The sequence below is a fragment of the Gracilinanus agilis genome, chromosome 1, assembly GCF_016433145.1.
Source record: "Gracilinanus agilis isolate LMUSP501 chromosome 1, AgileGrace, whole genome shotgun sequence".
In the NCBI taxonomy this organism is placed as follows: domain Eukaryota; kingdom Metazoa; phylum Chordata; class Mammalia; order Didelphimorphia; family Didelphidae; genus Gracilinanus; species Gracilinanus agilis.
This window is the reverse complement of record NC_058130.1, coordinates 557272593-557286324: the sequence shown is the minus strand read 5'-3', so window position 1 is coordinate 557286324 and position 13732 is coordinate 557272593. Positions and strand designations below refer to the sequence as shown.

At 33.6% G+C, this 13732-nt stretch overlaps 1 protein-coding gene across 2 annotated transcripts in view; it reads left to right on the top strand.

Annotated features, from left to right (window-relative positions):
* Positions 1-13732, top strand: part of PIEZO2 (piezo type mechanosensitive ion channel component 2) — a 564998-nt gene that overhangs the window by 462959 nt on the left and 88307 nt on the right. Inside the window, exons 19-27 of one of the 2 annotated variants that reach the window (XM_044666881.1) lie at positions 2479-2511; positions 2877-3097; positions 4385-4545; positions 6161-6337; positions 6696-6821; positions 8749-8949; positions 10641-10845; positions 10999-11100; positions 13251-13416. In XM_044666881.1, coding sequence (XP_044522816.1) covers positions 2479-2511; positions 2877-3097; positions 4385-4545; positions 6161-6337; positions 6696-6821; positions 8749-8949; positions 10641-10845; positions 10999-11100; positions 13251-13416 — 1392 coding nt within the window. The remainder of the gene's footprint in view (positions 1-2478; positions 2512-2876; positions 3098-4384; positions 4546-6160; positions 6338-6695; positions 6822-8748; positions 8950-10640; positions 10846-10998; positions 11101-13250; positions 13417-13732) is intronic. The other variant, XM_044666889.1, reaches the window with a different exon arrangement.

Sequence of the window (13732 nt, the reverse complement as noted above, 5' to 3'; positions counted from 1 at the left end):
TCAAAAATAATAGTCCACATGAAATAAAAAGGTTGTGGAAGGAAGTTCCACTGGTATTCTAAATCTGTGTCTGTATAAATGATAGGATCTACCTCTCCTGAAGTGGTGAACAGTGATTAATCAGATTTACCATTTAATGTGTTGTCCATTGCCCAGGTTTTATATTGCTACACACCTCTCTTCCACTTAAAATGCAAAAGAATCCCAATATATTTCAAATAAACCAGAGGCAACTAGTATTCACTTATATTTTTATACTTTTTTATCAAAAAAATTAAAATCCCTCATATAGGTTATTGTTTATGCAAGATAAGATTAAGATAAATAGCTTTGGCTGGAAATGAGTTGGTTTTCTATTGTTAAGTTTTAAAAATTATCCATCAGTGATACTTCTGATATTTATAATTGGTCTTATTCTTCACTTGTACACACCTTTCACTAAAGTTTCACAAAGTCATATAGAAATGAGAGGCAGCAAAGTTGGGTAAATGTACAAGTCATTCATCCATGGAATGAATGTTATCAAATAGAGGCAAAAAAATTCTAGAGTGTGTTTTTGTAGTGTTTTCAAACTTTTCTGGCAATAATTTTCCAACATGGGCTTTGTTGACCAGATGTTGAGTATCAAAGGGCAGAGATTATAAGAACTGTCTTCAAGATTAGTAAAATTTTTTTGTATAGTGTTGTCTAGCACTTTATATCATCTGTTACAAATATATAAGTGCTTATGTGTATGTATTTATTTGCACATTAAACCCAAGATTAAATGATCTCTACGAGGTCACATATGTAATAAGAAGCAGGACAAAGACAAGATTAAGACCCAGGTTCTCTGATTATAGTCAGTTTTCTTTCTATTACACAATACTGATTCTGCCAAATAATGCCCTGGATTCACTGATTTTCAGTATTATGTACTATTAAATTCCCTTTTGTTATTGCAAGAAATCACATCTAAGGTATCAAAGGAAACACTATGCTGGTACAATTCATACTACTAGGTACAACTTAGAAGAACAATAAATACAAACATAGAACATGCCTAATTTTACTTTTGATGAGATACATTATCTAGATGATTGAATGAACACTGGTATGGCAGAATGTGGATGTATGGCTCAACATTAGATGCGTTTCCTGAAGCAAAAACCTATAGATAGAAACATTAGATGCATTTCCTGAAGCAAAAATCTATAGATAGATAGATAGATAGATAGAAGCAAAAACCTATAGATGGATGACAAAGGCAAGATAACTAACAGAAAATGGTCATCTTAAACTCTCCCACTGATGTTAAGAGAATATCATTGTTTACCATAGTCTTCACAAGTTTGCATTTTTTAACTTTCTATATTATTGCCACCTTGATTCCCTGTTATGCTTTTTGGAGTCTGTTGCTTTTCCCCAAGAATTGGCAATTCTTTCTGTATTTGGTGTGATTCTAATAACTTTTCTAGTAGGATCATAGCATTTAATGTTAAAAGGAAATTCAAGGGGCAGCTGGGTAGCTCAGTGGAGTAAGAATCAGGCCTAGAGACGGGAGGTCCTAGGTTCAAACCCGGCCTCAGCCACTTCCCAGCTGTGTGACCCTGGGCAAGTCACTTGACCCCCATTGCCCACCCTTACCACTCTTCCACCTATGAGACAATACACCGAAGTACAAGGGTTTAAAAAAAAAGGAAATTAATTTTTCTACTAGTGTGAACAGCTTGTTTTAAAGTGAGGAAACTGAGGCAGAGAAGAATGTAATCAAGAAATAATGGGGACTATCCCTTTGACCTTAACTAGTTCACTTAACTACAATAGTCTTCCATTTTTTAATTTAGAAAATGGGGCAGGGGTTGGGGGAGGCAGTATTAAAGTAGTTTGCCTCTGTGGTCCTTTCTGAGCCTGAATCCTCTGACTCTAGTTTGTTGAGCAGAAACTTCAAATTTTCATCCCATACTACTGATTTCCCACTCATACTCAGAGTTCTCACATATTCCTTCTTACTGCTGTCTAAATCACCAAATCCCCAAACTGAACCTATGATAGACTTCTTAAAGCTAAAAGCATTCAGCTGCCTCTGTGTGTGCTTTAAGTGAAGGCAGTTTGGAATGAGTTTTTGTGCAAAGGTTGAATGAAAGCACATTTCCTTTAAAAAGATGAACACTTATTTCAAAGGCGAATGGTCTGATTCATGTGAGACAGTTTGCTGCATTACTAAAAAGCATGCTATGATAATGGCCCTCAGGAACTTCTACATCCTTCTTTACAATGCTGTCCTCCATCGTCCATCTGTGCTTAGTATAGAGTTCTTAGTAAATGCATGGCATTAATGCCACTCTGGAATGAATTTGGCATCAGAAAGCTACTGCAGATGGCATAGAGGAATGCACTAGTGGATGTTGTGTAGCATGATATGTAATCTCTGACATTCCTTTTAACTCTTCTGTTCTCATCTCCTTTTTTTCTTTCTATTTCAATTACTTTGAGCAGCATCAAGAAAAAATTACCAATCCACCAAAATGAGTAAGTCCCCCTGTGAAGCCATGAAATGCTTGCTCTTACATGATGCCATTTCATGCTTCTACATCCTAAACTCTGACCATTTTTTCCTCTGGGAAAAAATGTCAAGTTTAGGTGTTGATAGCACTCATTACTGAGTAATCAATAGAACCCGAGTTAAAAAAAACTAACTCAACCTAATTCAGTTTGCAGTATGCTTATAGAAAGTGCTTTAAAAAAAGAAAGAAAAGAGGTTAACATTCACCAATTGAAAGGCATTTATACCTGCATTAATTTTTGCTTTGGTTTTATATTCATTTTGCTTGCTCCCATATTCAGCTTACTCATTATACCATTTCCTCTCTTAACTTGTCATTCTCTGCCAACAGACTGGCGAACCCAGAGGGAAGCCTCCCTGATCTTGCCATGATGAATCTGACTGCAAGCATGGAAAAAGAGGCAATGAAAAAGATTGAAGAGGATGGGCAGGATAAGACAGAAGAGTACTATGAGGAAGAGGAAAAAGGTGACGATAGAAAAGATAGTGAAGATGAAGAGGAGGAAGATGAAGATGGAGAGGAGGAATCTGAGGAGGAAGAAGAAACTTCAGGTAGTTTCTGTTCAGCTAGAAGTTATTTGACTTTAAAAGGAAAAAAATGTTTATTTTGGTAACATTTACTAAAATGCAGGTACCATAACCTTGGCTTATAAAGTTCAATATTTTTCTGACAATTTTCCTTCCAACTGTGAATAGAAAGAATGCAATAGAAAATATTTAGAAGTTCTCAAATATCAGTTGTTCCAGGTCCACCAAAGGGCAGACCAATCCTAATGTTCAAATAGAATGAACGTGAAGGTCAGAAAGTTCCATAGGGCCATTTTGACATAGTATGTTAAATTACAAATTATAGCCAATGCACTTTGGAGGGCTGGGGGCTAGAGTACTTACATAAATTTATTTTTATTTCTATACGATTAGGAAAGCAACGGCACAAGACATTTGCTACTCTAGTATGATTTCTGGTGAACTTTATAGTATTCCTCCAAGACATTTATTTATCAGATGGCATTTAAAAGGAAATTGTCATAACTCTATACAATACTAATTTAATGAATAGATTTATAACTGCTATGCCCCATTCTCTCAATGATATGAACAATCTTTATCATGGATAAAACCAAATAATTATGGTCCTTAGAGGTAAGAAGAAAGGGACATGGTGCTCACTTTATGTTTTAATCTATTATAATAAATGAAAGAATAAAATACAAATATCCTTTTGGGCCTATTAAATTCTTGGAAATCTGGCCACCATTCTAGTCTTTCTCCACATTACCTTCCTTCACCTACTTTATGTTCTAGCATAATTAGTCTGCCTTTTTATTGCCTATTCAAAAGATATCACCCTATCACCTTACTTAGAGTGCACTTCCTCCTTCGCATCTTAGAGTCTCTCCTTTCCTTTGAAGATGAGAACGAGTGCTACTTCCCCACTGAGCTGATAGTACTCTTTTTTAGGATATTATATTATATTATATTATATTATATTATATTAATTTCACATTTTTTTATTTCTAACATGCATATTCTTTCCTTTTCCAATCCAATCAAAGGCCATGAAGTTAGGTCAAGTTAAGATGTTAATAGCACTCATTACTGAGTAATCAATAGAACCTGAGTTAGAAAAACTACCTCAACCTAATTCGGGACTATTTCAGCACCCAATACAGTAATTGTCATATGGTTAAGTGTTGAGTAAAATCTTGTTGAATGAGCCAAAGAATCTATCACTATTCATTTCCTACCTAATCATGAGCCAAGGACCACTAACTGTAGAAAACTAAATTATAAACCAAAGAACTTTTCATTCTCTTAGGTCAACTTACTATTTTACAGATTTAAGAAACAAATGGCATCTAGTAATTGACCGCCTCACAGTACTATTCTTAAAATTCCTCGAGTACTTCCATAAACTGCAGGTTTTCATGTGGTGGATTTTGGAATTACACATCATCAAAATAGTTTCATCATACATCATCTGGGTTACAGTAAAAGAGGCAAGTATACATTTGATTTTCTAGTTAAGCTTAGATGGTGAAGACTTTATGTGTCCTCCACATTATTCCAAGTTGTCCTGGTCTCCCATATCGTTTGTATTCAACATGATTCTATTTTTAAAAATAATGATCAGATTTGCTGGAACATGTCAATATGTCCTTTGTATACCACTTTGAAAACTGCTTTAGGGCAGAGCATTGATGAGATGTCCTATAAATTTCCTCATGATTTTCCTAGTATAATGGAAGTTCATAAGAATTTACTTTAACTCCTGGTCTCAATTTTAACAAGGCATGTGATTATGGGTAAATCCCTGTTTATCTCTGACAATCAACTTTCTCATCTGTAAATAGGGATGATCTGTGCTATTTACCAAGCTTGTGAGGTAACCACTTTGTAGGTTAAATGATGCCATATAAATCTGAATTTTTATTACCATCATTATTGTGGTTTTCCACTTTTATCATGACTATGTTTAATAACAAATTAGGCATTTTAAAACTAGTTGAAGGTTGTAACCTAAAGATTCATGGAACATAGCAACTCAGAAGAGAAGTTTCTATAGAATCTTCTGACATTTTCAACATTTTTTCCAATGGCTTAGAAAAGAAGAAACTAGTTAGCTACTCAGATATATTTCATTGTTATAAATGAACCTTTCCTGAATCTTAACAATATTTTACATGCTATATAAAATATAAGATTAGATGATTAGAAAATATTCTCTTGTCTCCTAAATCTTTGTCTTAAGCTGAAGTTAGGTAGGAAATATTATTTGTATCAAAAAATGAAGAATTTCAGTTTACAACATGAAACTGGTTTACAATATAGTCTGCAGATTCTTTTTTTAAGTTGTCTATAAGTGATATGGGAACTGAAACAAAATTGTAGAAACCATATATTGAATAAAGATTCCCTTGAAAAAGAAAAAAATCAAATTGCTATTGTTTGGGACTATATTAAGTATATTGTTTGTTTTCTATTTTCTGGATATTCAAAAGAGAATCTTATACTTTGGGTCACATGAAAGATCAGATTTAAGCAATCCTGAAGTATAGTAAATAAAGCTAATTAACCACAACTTTCTCCATTCTTCCAATATGCCCTCCCACATACACATATTCTTAAAAAAAAAAAAACCTCCAGGCTCTGAAGAAGAAGAAAATATCATTTAAGAGGTGGTTTTAACAATCCTACCAATGGTTTTGTATTTTTTTCATTGGTATTCTGCTGTGATGAGTGGTGATGTTCATTCAGAACCATATTATGCCATAGTAAGGAAATACTAGTTCATACCAGGGTACTTAATAAACACTTGGTCGATGATTAAATGAATTGCAAGATTACTGTTATGGTGGCATATGATACTCTGTTCTCAAGACTAAGCACTTGTAAGATGCTTTAATATTGCAACTATGTCTTAATTAGCATTGTATAGATATCCACTTATGGAGCAAAATATGATGATGATGATGATGATGATATATACATCTTTAAATTTCAAAAAGGAAACTATTCAAACTCACAGAGCATTAAAGAAGTCTCCATGGATTTTTTTCCTTTACCTTCTGCAATATTTTCCTTCCTTCCCCCCTTCTGATTTTATATTCTTAGGTGTCTCTCTTCAACTATGTATTTTTGATTTCTTGGGCTTTTGCTCTGCCATATGCCCAGCTACGCCGCCTGGCTTCAAGTATCTGCACTGTCTGGACATGTGTGATTATTGTCTGCAAGATGTTATACCAGCTCTCCACCATTGATCCTGTCAAATTTTCTGTTAACTGTACCTGGGTGAGCCACTTTGATGGGAAATCTTATTTATCCTTTTGGGAAAATTCACTTTGGGGACAACTGGGGAAGGTTAGGGAAGCATTGCTAAGAAAAGTCCACTCACCAAATTTTGAAAACGGCTCTTATTTTGTGGAAGCTATATGAAAATTTTACCTTGTTTCTTGGAGTCTATCACCTAGTCTACATAGAGTTCAATCTTTTCTAAAGGGCTCGTATTTCTCTTTTATTGTCATCTTGAAAAAATATCTCCCCACAGATAAACAATAAGAATAAATGATGTGAATGTAGTTGTTCTCCTCCCTTACTTGTAACTAATCATTTTTCCTAACTAAGTGATGGCATGTCTTCTCTATTTCAGCCAAATGAAAATCAAACAAACATAAATTTAAAATATTTGAACACATCCATGCTCTACAGTGGTCCCATTGATCCATCAGAGTGGGTTGGACTAAGAAAGTCATCTCCATTGCTTGTGTACCTCAGGGTAATTGCTTTAACTTGTTTGATTAAGATTTCCATACTTGTTTAAGAATCCTTCCTTTTTGATTAAATTTGTTGGTGTGGGAATTTTAAGTATTAAAAGTATTTATAGGAAATATATTAATATCTCAGTGTAATTCAGCTGACCATTATTAATTGCCACTTGCCATTTGGGTTAACTTCAAGTTAACTAATCAGTATGTTTGTTATAAACTGAGGTTTGGCTTACCCCAAAAGTGAATGCTTTGTTTTACTGTGGTTTGAAAGCATAAAAAGTCAAATTATTCATAAGATATAGAATCAGTCGTAATAAAAATAATACATTTTAAGTGCTGAGGAATTTGTATTATTTTAGACAACACAAAAAGTTTTCTCAACTAACAGTAAGTTTACAGTAAAAATTTTAAAGGAAAGAAGATATTTTAAATAATATTTTCCAATTACACATAAAAATAATTTTTTTGCAATTTGGTTGACTTTTTTTAGTTCCAAATTATGTCCTCACCCTCACCCCATCTTCTGATGTGGCAAGCAATTTGATAAAGCTTACATATGTACAATCAAAATTTATTTCCATGTTAATCATGTTGTGAAAAAATAGAGCAAAAAGCACACACACACACACATATACACACACTCACACAAAGTGAAAATGGTATGCTTTGATTTACATTTAAACTCTATCAATTCTTTCTCTGAAGGTAAATAACATTTTCATGATGAGTTCTTTAGAATTGTGTTGCACCATTATACTGATCAAAATAGCTATCATTCATGGTACATCATTGCTGTTACTATGTACAATATTCTCCTAATTCTGCTCATTTCACTTCGTCTCAGTTCATATAAGTCTTTCCAGGTTTTTCTGAAAGCATCCTTTTCATCATTTTTCGTAGCATAATAGTATTCCATTACAATGATATACCACATCTTATTCAACTATTCCCCAATTGATGTCCATGTCCTCAATTTCCAGTTCAGGAAGAAAAATTCCAAAGCACTTAAACTAAGTACCTGATGCTAAAATATCATGTGATATGATAAACAAATCTTATCATAAATTTAGTCTTTTCTTTGTAAATGAGAGGCCTTTGTAAATGATAGCTTCTCAGCTATCACTAGTTATATTTGAATAATTAACAATATTTCCCTCCAAATAATGTATTTTCTTTACCCCTTTGTTTTCTCAGGCTAATAAGCTTAATATTATATATTTTGTATTCTAGATGAAGTATTTCAAACTTTTAGTTCCAGACATGGTTGACCTAAAAGATAGTAATGTATCTACATGATATCTTATGTAATAGGTTCTATTTTGTTTTTCTAGGTTTAAGGAGTGACAAGAAGTAATTTTCTACTCCATAACGGTTCTTTCTAATAGCTTCTATCATGGAAATTGGCCAAACCATCTTGGAAGGAATAATTAAATTTTGGTTATAATAAAACAGAAAATAAATGTATCTTTCCATGGTACCTAATGCTATGCCATACAAAAAATATATCTTACTATGATTAAACAGTGTGTTTTAGTGGAAAAAGAAATGGCCTTGAAGTCAAGAAAATACAAGTTCAAATTCTGCCTTTAGTGGATACTAATTAACTACATAACCATTGGCAGGTCACTTAATTTCTCTGAGTCTCAGTTTCTCCATCTGTGAAAGAGAATAAAAATAAGTCTATTATCTGTCACAGGAGAATGAGAATCAAATGAGATAAGATATGTACCATGCATCACAAATCAGTAAGCACTATGTTAATATTGTTATTATTATAATAAATATTGCTATATTTGTTCTTATATAACCAAAACGCAACCAAGCCAATTGCAAACATTTTTGTCTTTAGAGAGAATAAAATAATGTTTATTTTAAAGATTTACTTACAATGACTGTTTTGCCCTCCTCTCATAATATATTTTTCTTGTTTTGTAGAATAATCTACTAATGCTAGCTATTTTGGCCTTTGAAGTAACAATTTACCGCCATCAGGAATATTATAGATGTAGAAATAACCTTACAGCTCCTGTGTCTAAAACCATTTTTCATGACATTACAAGATTGCATCTGGACAATGGACTCATCAATTGTGCCAAGTATTTCATAAATTACTTCTTCTACAAGTTTGGGTTGGAGGTGAGATTCCCTATAACTAAACTTTTAGCTTTGCTAACTGCCTGGCTGACTGTATTTTGTAATATCTATGAAAATTCAGATTTCTGGCTTTCTCGTTTATATAAGATTTTATTGCCTAGAATGATATTCTGACTCATAAATTTTGGATTAAAATGGCTTTTAACCAAACTGTAAGCTTCCCAAACATAGTGACTCCTTTTGTATCCCACAAGGTCCCCATTATAATAATGAATACAGTATGATATAATTAACCTAATGTAATATAGTACAGCCCAACAGGACACAATACAATACAATAACATGCACATTATAAGAACTTGTTCACTCCCCTTGAATCTATTCTATTTATTTATTCAGCCTTATATGTCCATTATAAAACGTATATGGTATCTACATCCCCTTTAGCAGATGCTTAAAAATTTGACGATGAGAGAGTAGGAGGGCCTAATCCTGAACAGTCCACTTCTGAGTGAGTGAAACTATTTTTTATTTTGTTTTGTTTATTTTGGGCCGTCTCTATTCATTGAGCTAAATACTACACCACCATCATCCAAAAAGTTCGTTGTTTGTTTCTCTTTCCTTTAGTCAATTCCAATTCAATTCAGTAAATATTTAATAAGCACCTGCTATGTATAACTCACTGTCCTAGGCTTTGCAAATATAAAGATAAAAAAATCTACAACTTTTTTTCTTCAATAAACTTTCATACTCATGACTTTAAGCTTTAGAACTTTAAAGATATTGTCTGAAAATGCTACCCTTTTCCAAAACAAAACTTTTCTAGATTTAATTCTTTATAGCAGTGTTACAAACTATCTTTGATTTTGATAGGAGACATTGGGAACTGCTCTTTTGTACAGGCTGTCATTATAATTAATGTGTACAAGAGAACTGAAAGGATAAGCAAAAAGAGGGAAAATACCACCCACAGGCCTTCAGCTCACTAATTTCAAGATTATTTGAAAATAATAAAATGAATGTTATCTAGAAATATTTCCAATTTGACTATTTGGAGTTATAAATATCAATTTGGCCCTCTTAAGCAATCAGCACAAAAAGTTCAATCAGGACTAAATGTGCTTCAAATCAACCAGGAGAAAAAGCAATACCTGACTGTTGGGGTTTAGACAGAGACCCTGAGACATCAATCCCATGGGAAGTGAGCCCAAGACACTATGAAGTCTCTCTGGGGGAATCCACTACTCAGGGAGAATGAAGGCAGGGGCTGGAAGCTCACTTCAGATATATTTTGGGTCCCCTAAATTTGAGCACCCTGGAGTAAAATCCCAGTTCCTTAATCAAAATTTTAAAAACTAATCATTTTAAAGCAGTTCATAGGAGCTGGATCTCATGTTAAGCACTGAAATACAAAGAAAAAGCCAGCCATTGACATGCAAGATAAATGCAGAGTAGATGGAAAGTGGCCTTAAAGGGGCAGTAGACAAGGGCAGGAGGGTGAAAAGATGGGGAAGGAGGAATAGGAAAGACCTCCTTCAAGAAGTGGCACTTGAATTGAGTCTTAAAGGAGTCTCAGAGATTCTATACGAGAGGCAAGTAGAAAGTCAGTATAGATTTTTAGAAGGCACTCAGTAATGCAGATCTAGTGCTACCCCACTCTGAGTAGGTTTCTGTACAGCACTCATATCATACCTTCCACCATATATGTTCTTTTGCTTCTCAACCTCATACAGACTTGTTTCCTAATGTCAGTTAATGTAATTGGCCAGCGAATGGATTTTTACGCTATGATTCATGCTTGTTGGCTAATTGCTGTATTATATCGACGAAGAAGAAAAGCAATTGCTGAGATCTGGCCGAAGTACTGCTGCTTTCTGGCATGCATCATCACATTCCAGTATTTTGTGTGTATTGGCATTCCACCTGCTCCTTGTAGAGGTGAGAAATTCCTTCCTGAAAAGTTTTTTTCTTTGATGATAGACTGTTTATAAACAGACTGTTCTTGAGCAAGGATTTGAGAAATGGTAACATATTCATTTTGAAGCTTTTTTCCCCCCCACATCACTTCTGTCCTCCCAACCTTCTTTGCAGATTATCCATGGAGATATTATGGTGCCAGTTTTGACAACAACATCATAAAGTGGTTATACTTTCCAGATTTCATTGTGCGACCCAACCCAGTTTTTCTTGTCTGTAAGTATTTTAGCCCCAGAGCCATATGTCCTGCTTTATGCTAGATTATAGATTTTACACTAGCCCTTTACTTCACAATAGGAAACATAAGCCTTAATTACTCTTCATTAGCAACTTTATCCATTTCACAGAAACAGGTCTGCTTGGTGGATCTGGGATCTCCAAGAGAAAAATTCTAAAATTAAAACCATTCTTTTGGGTTTTATCCAATGCATATTTCTAAAAGAAAATGTCTTCTACCAACTCTAATTCTTTGTCAAAAAAAGAAAAAGTCTTATAATTATTAACAAGCCTGATTATTTGCATAGTTAGCTCTTTTCTTTCCTAAGCCATTGTCTTCTTTAAGAGAACTCCAAATACTTCAAAATATTTTCTTTTCTTTTCAACCATAAACCATTCATCTCAATTTAGGAATTGTAAGATAGGATTAGATAAGTAAATTGCTACTATTGCTGAAAAGTTAATCTAAGTAGTTATGTTAACATTATCTCAAGCATTCAACTATCAATAATATGGAATTAGGTCTTGATCAATGATACATGTAAAACCCAGTGGAATTGTGTGTCAGTTAAGGGGGTTAGGGAGGCTTGGGGGAGAGGGAAAGAACATGAAATATGTAACTAGGGGGAAATATTCAAAATTAAAATTAAAAAATTAAAAATTAAAAAAATTGTCTCAAGCATCTTTCAATAAATATGGTCATGTCTTTTAACATCGCATCCAAACTCTGAATGGCTCCTGCACTAACAAACAAAAAATCGAAGTAGAAATGAGTTAAGAAAAAATATCACTCATAGAATGGACTTGCTGGTTAATTGAAGAAGAAAAGAAAAATTATATATAGATATGAATATGGACTTTCCATGTGTGTATACGGAAAATATTCAAATAAATACTCTCATCAAAGTGTCCAAAAATATACCGTAATACTTAATAATCTACTATATAAATATTAAAGTTCTAATTAATACAGAAAGCCATCAATTTAAGATATATACACATATATATTTATATATATATATACATATACATTTATATTTACATATTTATTTATATGTTTATATAAGTATATATATCACATATATATGAATTGAAATATGACCTATTAAATGCTCAAGTGCCTGAGGAATCTAAGTTTGGAACTTTTAATGAACCTTATCCCCTAAAGAGGCATTTTTCCTCCATCCCCTATTCAGAATGTCCAGAGACTGATCAGTTTTGAAATGTTCTTTTCTCTTGGGCAACTCTAAAGAGTTTACAAACTAAAGAACTCTTCTGCCATAAGAGACGACTTCCTAACCACATTAATTAGAAAGCAGAATGCTTTTTATTATAAGAATTATGGTCTAAATAGTATCTAGATATAATAGAAAGTACTACACTTAAAATACAAAGCTTGATGCAATGCAAAATAACATGTGGTTTCTTTATTGGACATTTGGTTCCAAACCAACTCTATCATTTTGCTTCTTGTGCCACTATAAAATTCAAGATTAGACTAGACCATATCTAAGATTCCTCCCAACTCTAGCAAAATTTATAATCTTTTTTTCTGCTATGACCTGGCATACATCTAGTGGACTAGGCAGGCTTGGATAGGTTGTGATCCGTATCTTTGGAGAGAATATCAAAACCTGTGTGATCATACTCCCATTTAAATGTGATCCCATCACTGGCACTAAACCTAACGATCCTAAAATGACTTGAGAATCTATCTTGTTGTCAGTCAGTCATTCTCAGTCATGTCTGACTCCCTGTGACCCCATTTGGGGTTTTTCTTGGAAAAGATATTGTAATGCTTTGCCATTTCCTTTTCCAGCTCGTTTTATAGATGAGAAACTGAGGGAAATAGGTCAAGTAACTTGTCTACAGCTAGCAAGTTGCCAGATTTGAACTCTAGGAGATGAGTCGTCTAGATTCCAATTCCAATGTTCTATCCAGTGCACCCTAGCTTTCCAGGAATCTATCTAGCACATTTTTTTATGGAAAACTGTTCAATGAATTGTAAGTGGGCATCTAACAAGTTTACTATGGGCTCTAGCCCATTCACAAATTCTGAATAAAAACTATTATCTTTCCCCACAACATACAATGAGGCTGTCCATCAATATGAATCAATAACTCACACTTTCACTCTTACATCTTGCCAGATGACTTCATGCTGCTACTATGTGCCTCCTTACAACGGCAAACTTTTGAGGATGAAAACAAAGCTGCAGTACGAATCATGGCTGGAGATAATGTGGAAATCTGCATGAGCCTTGATGCAGCCTCTTTTAGCCAACATAACCCTGTACCAGATTTCATTCACTGCCGGTAAAGATTCCTTTTTATTCTTTGGAAAGTAATTTTGGGATATGATTTTTACTTTATTCTTTCTTAAAATTGTAACATTTATAATAGGAAATAAGGTAAACTTGACATTAAAGCTGAATAATAATCACTTACGTTTATGATATGCCTTATGATTACAGACAAGGGTATAATAGATTTAGCTTGAGCTGCCTCATATGCTGTTTTTTCATTTCCCATTGAGAGCATTAACACTTTGAAAATCAGCAAAGTACAAATTTGGGCATGATTAATTATTTTTTTAATTGTCTAGACTTAGAAAAGTGATGGAAAATGTTAA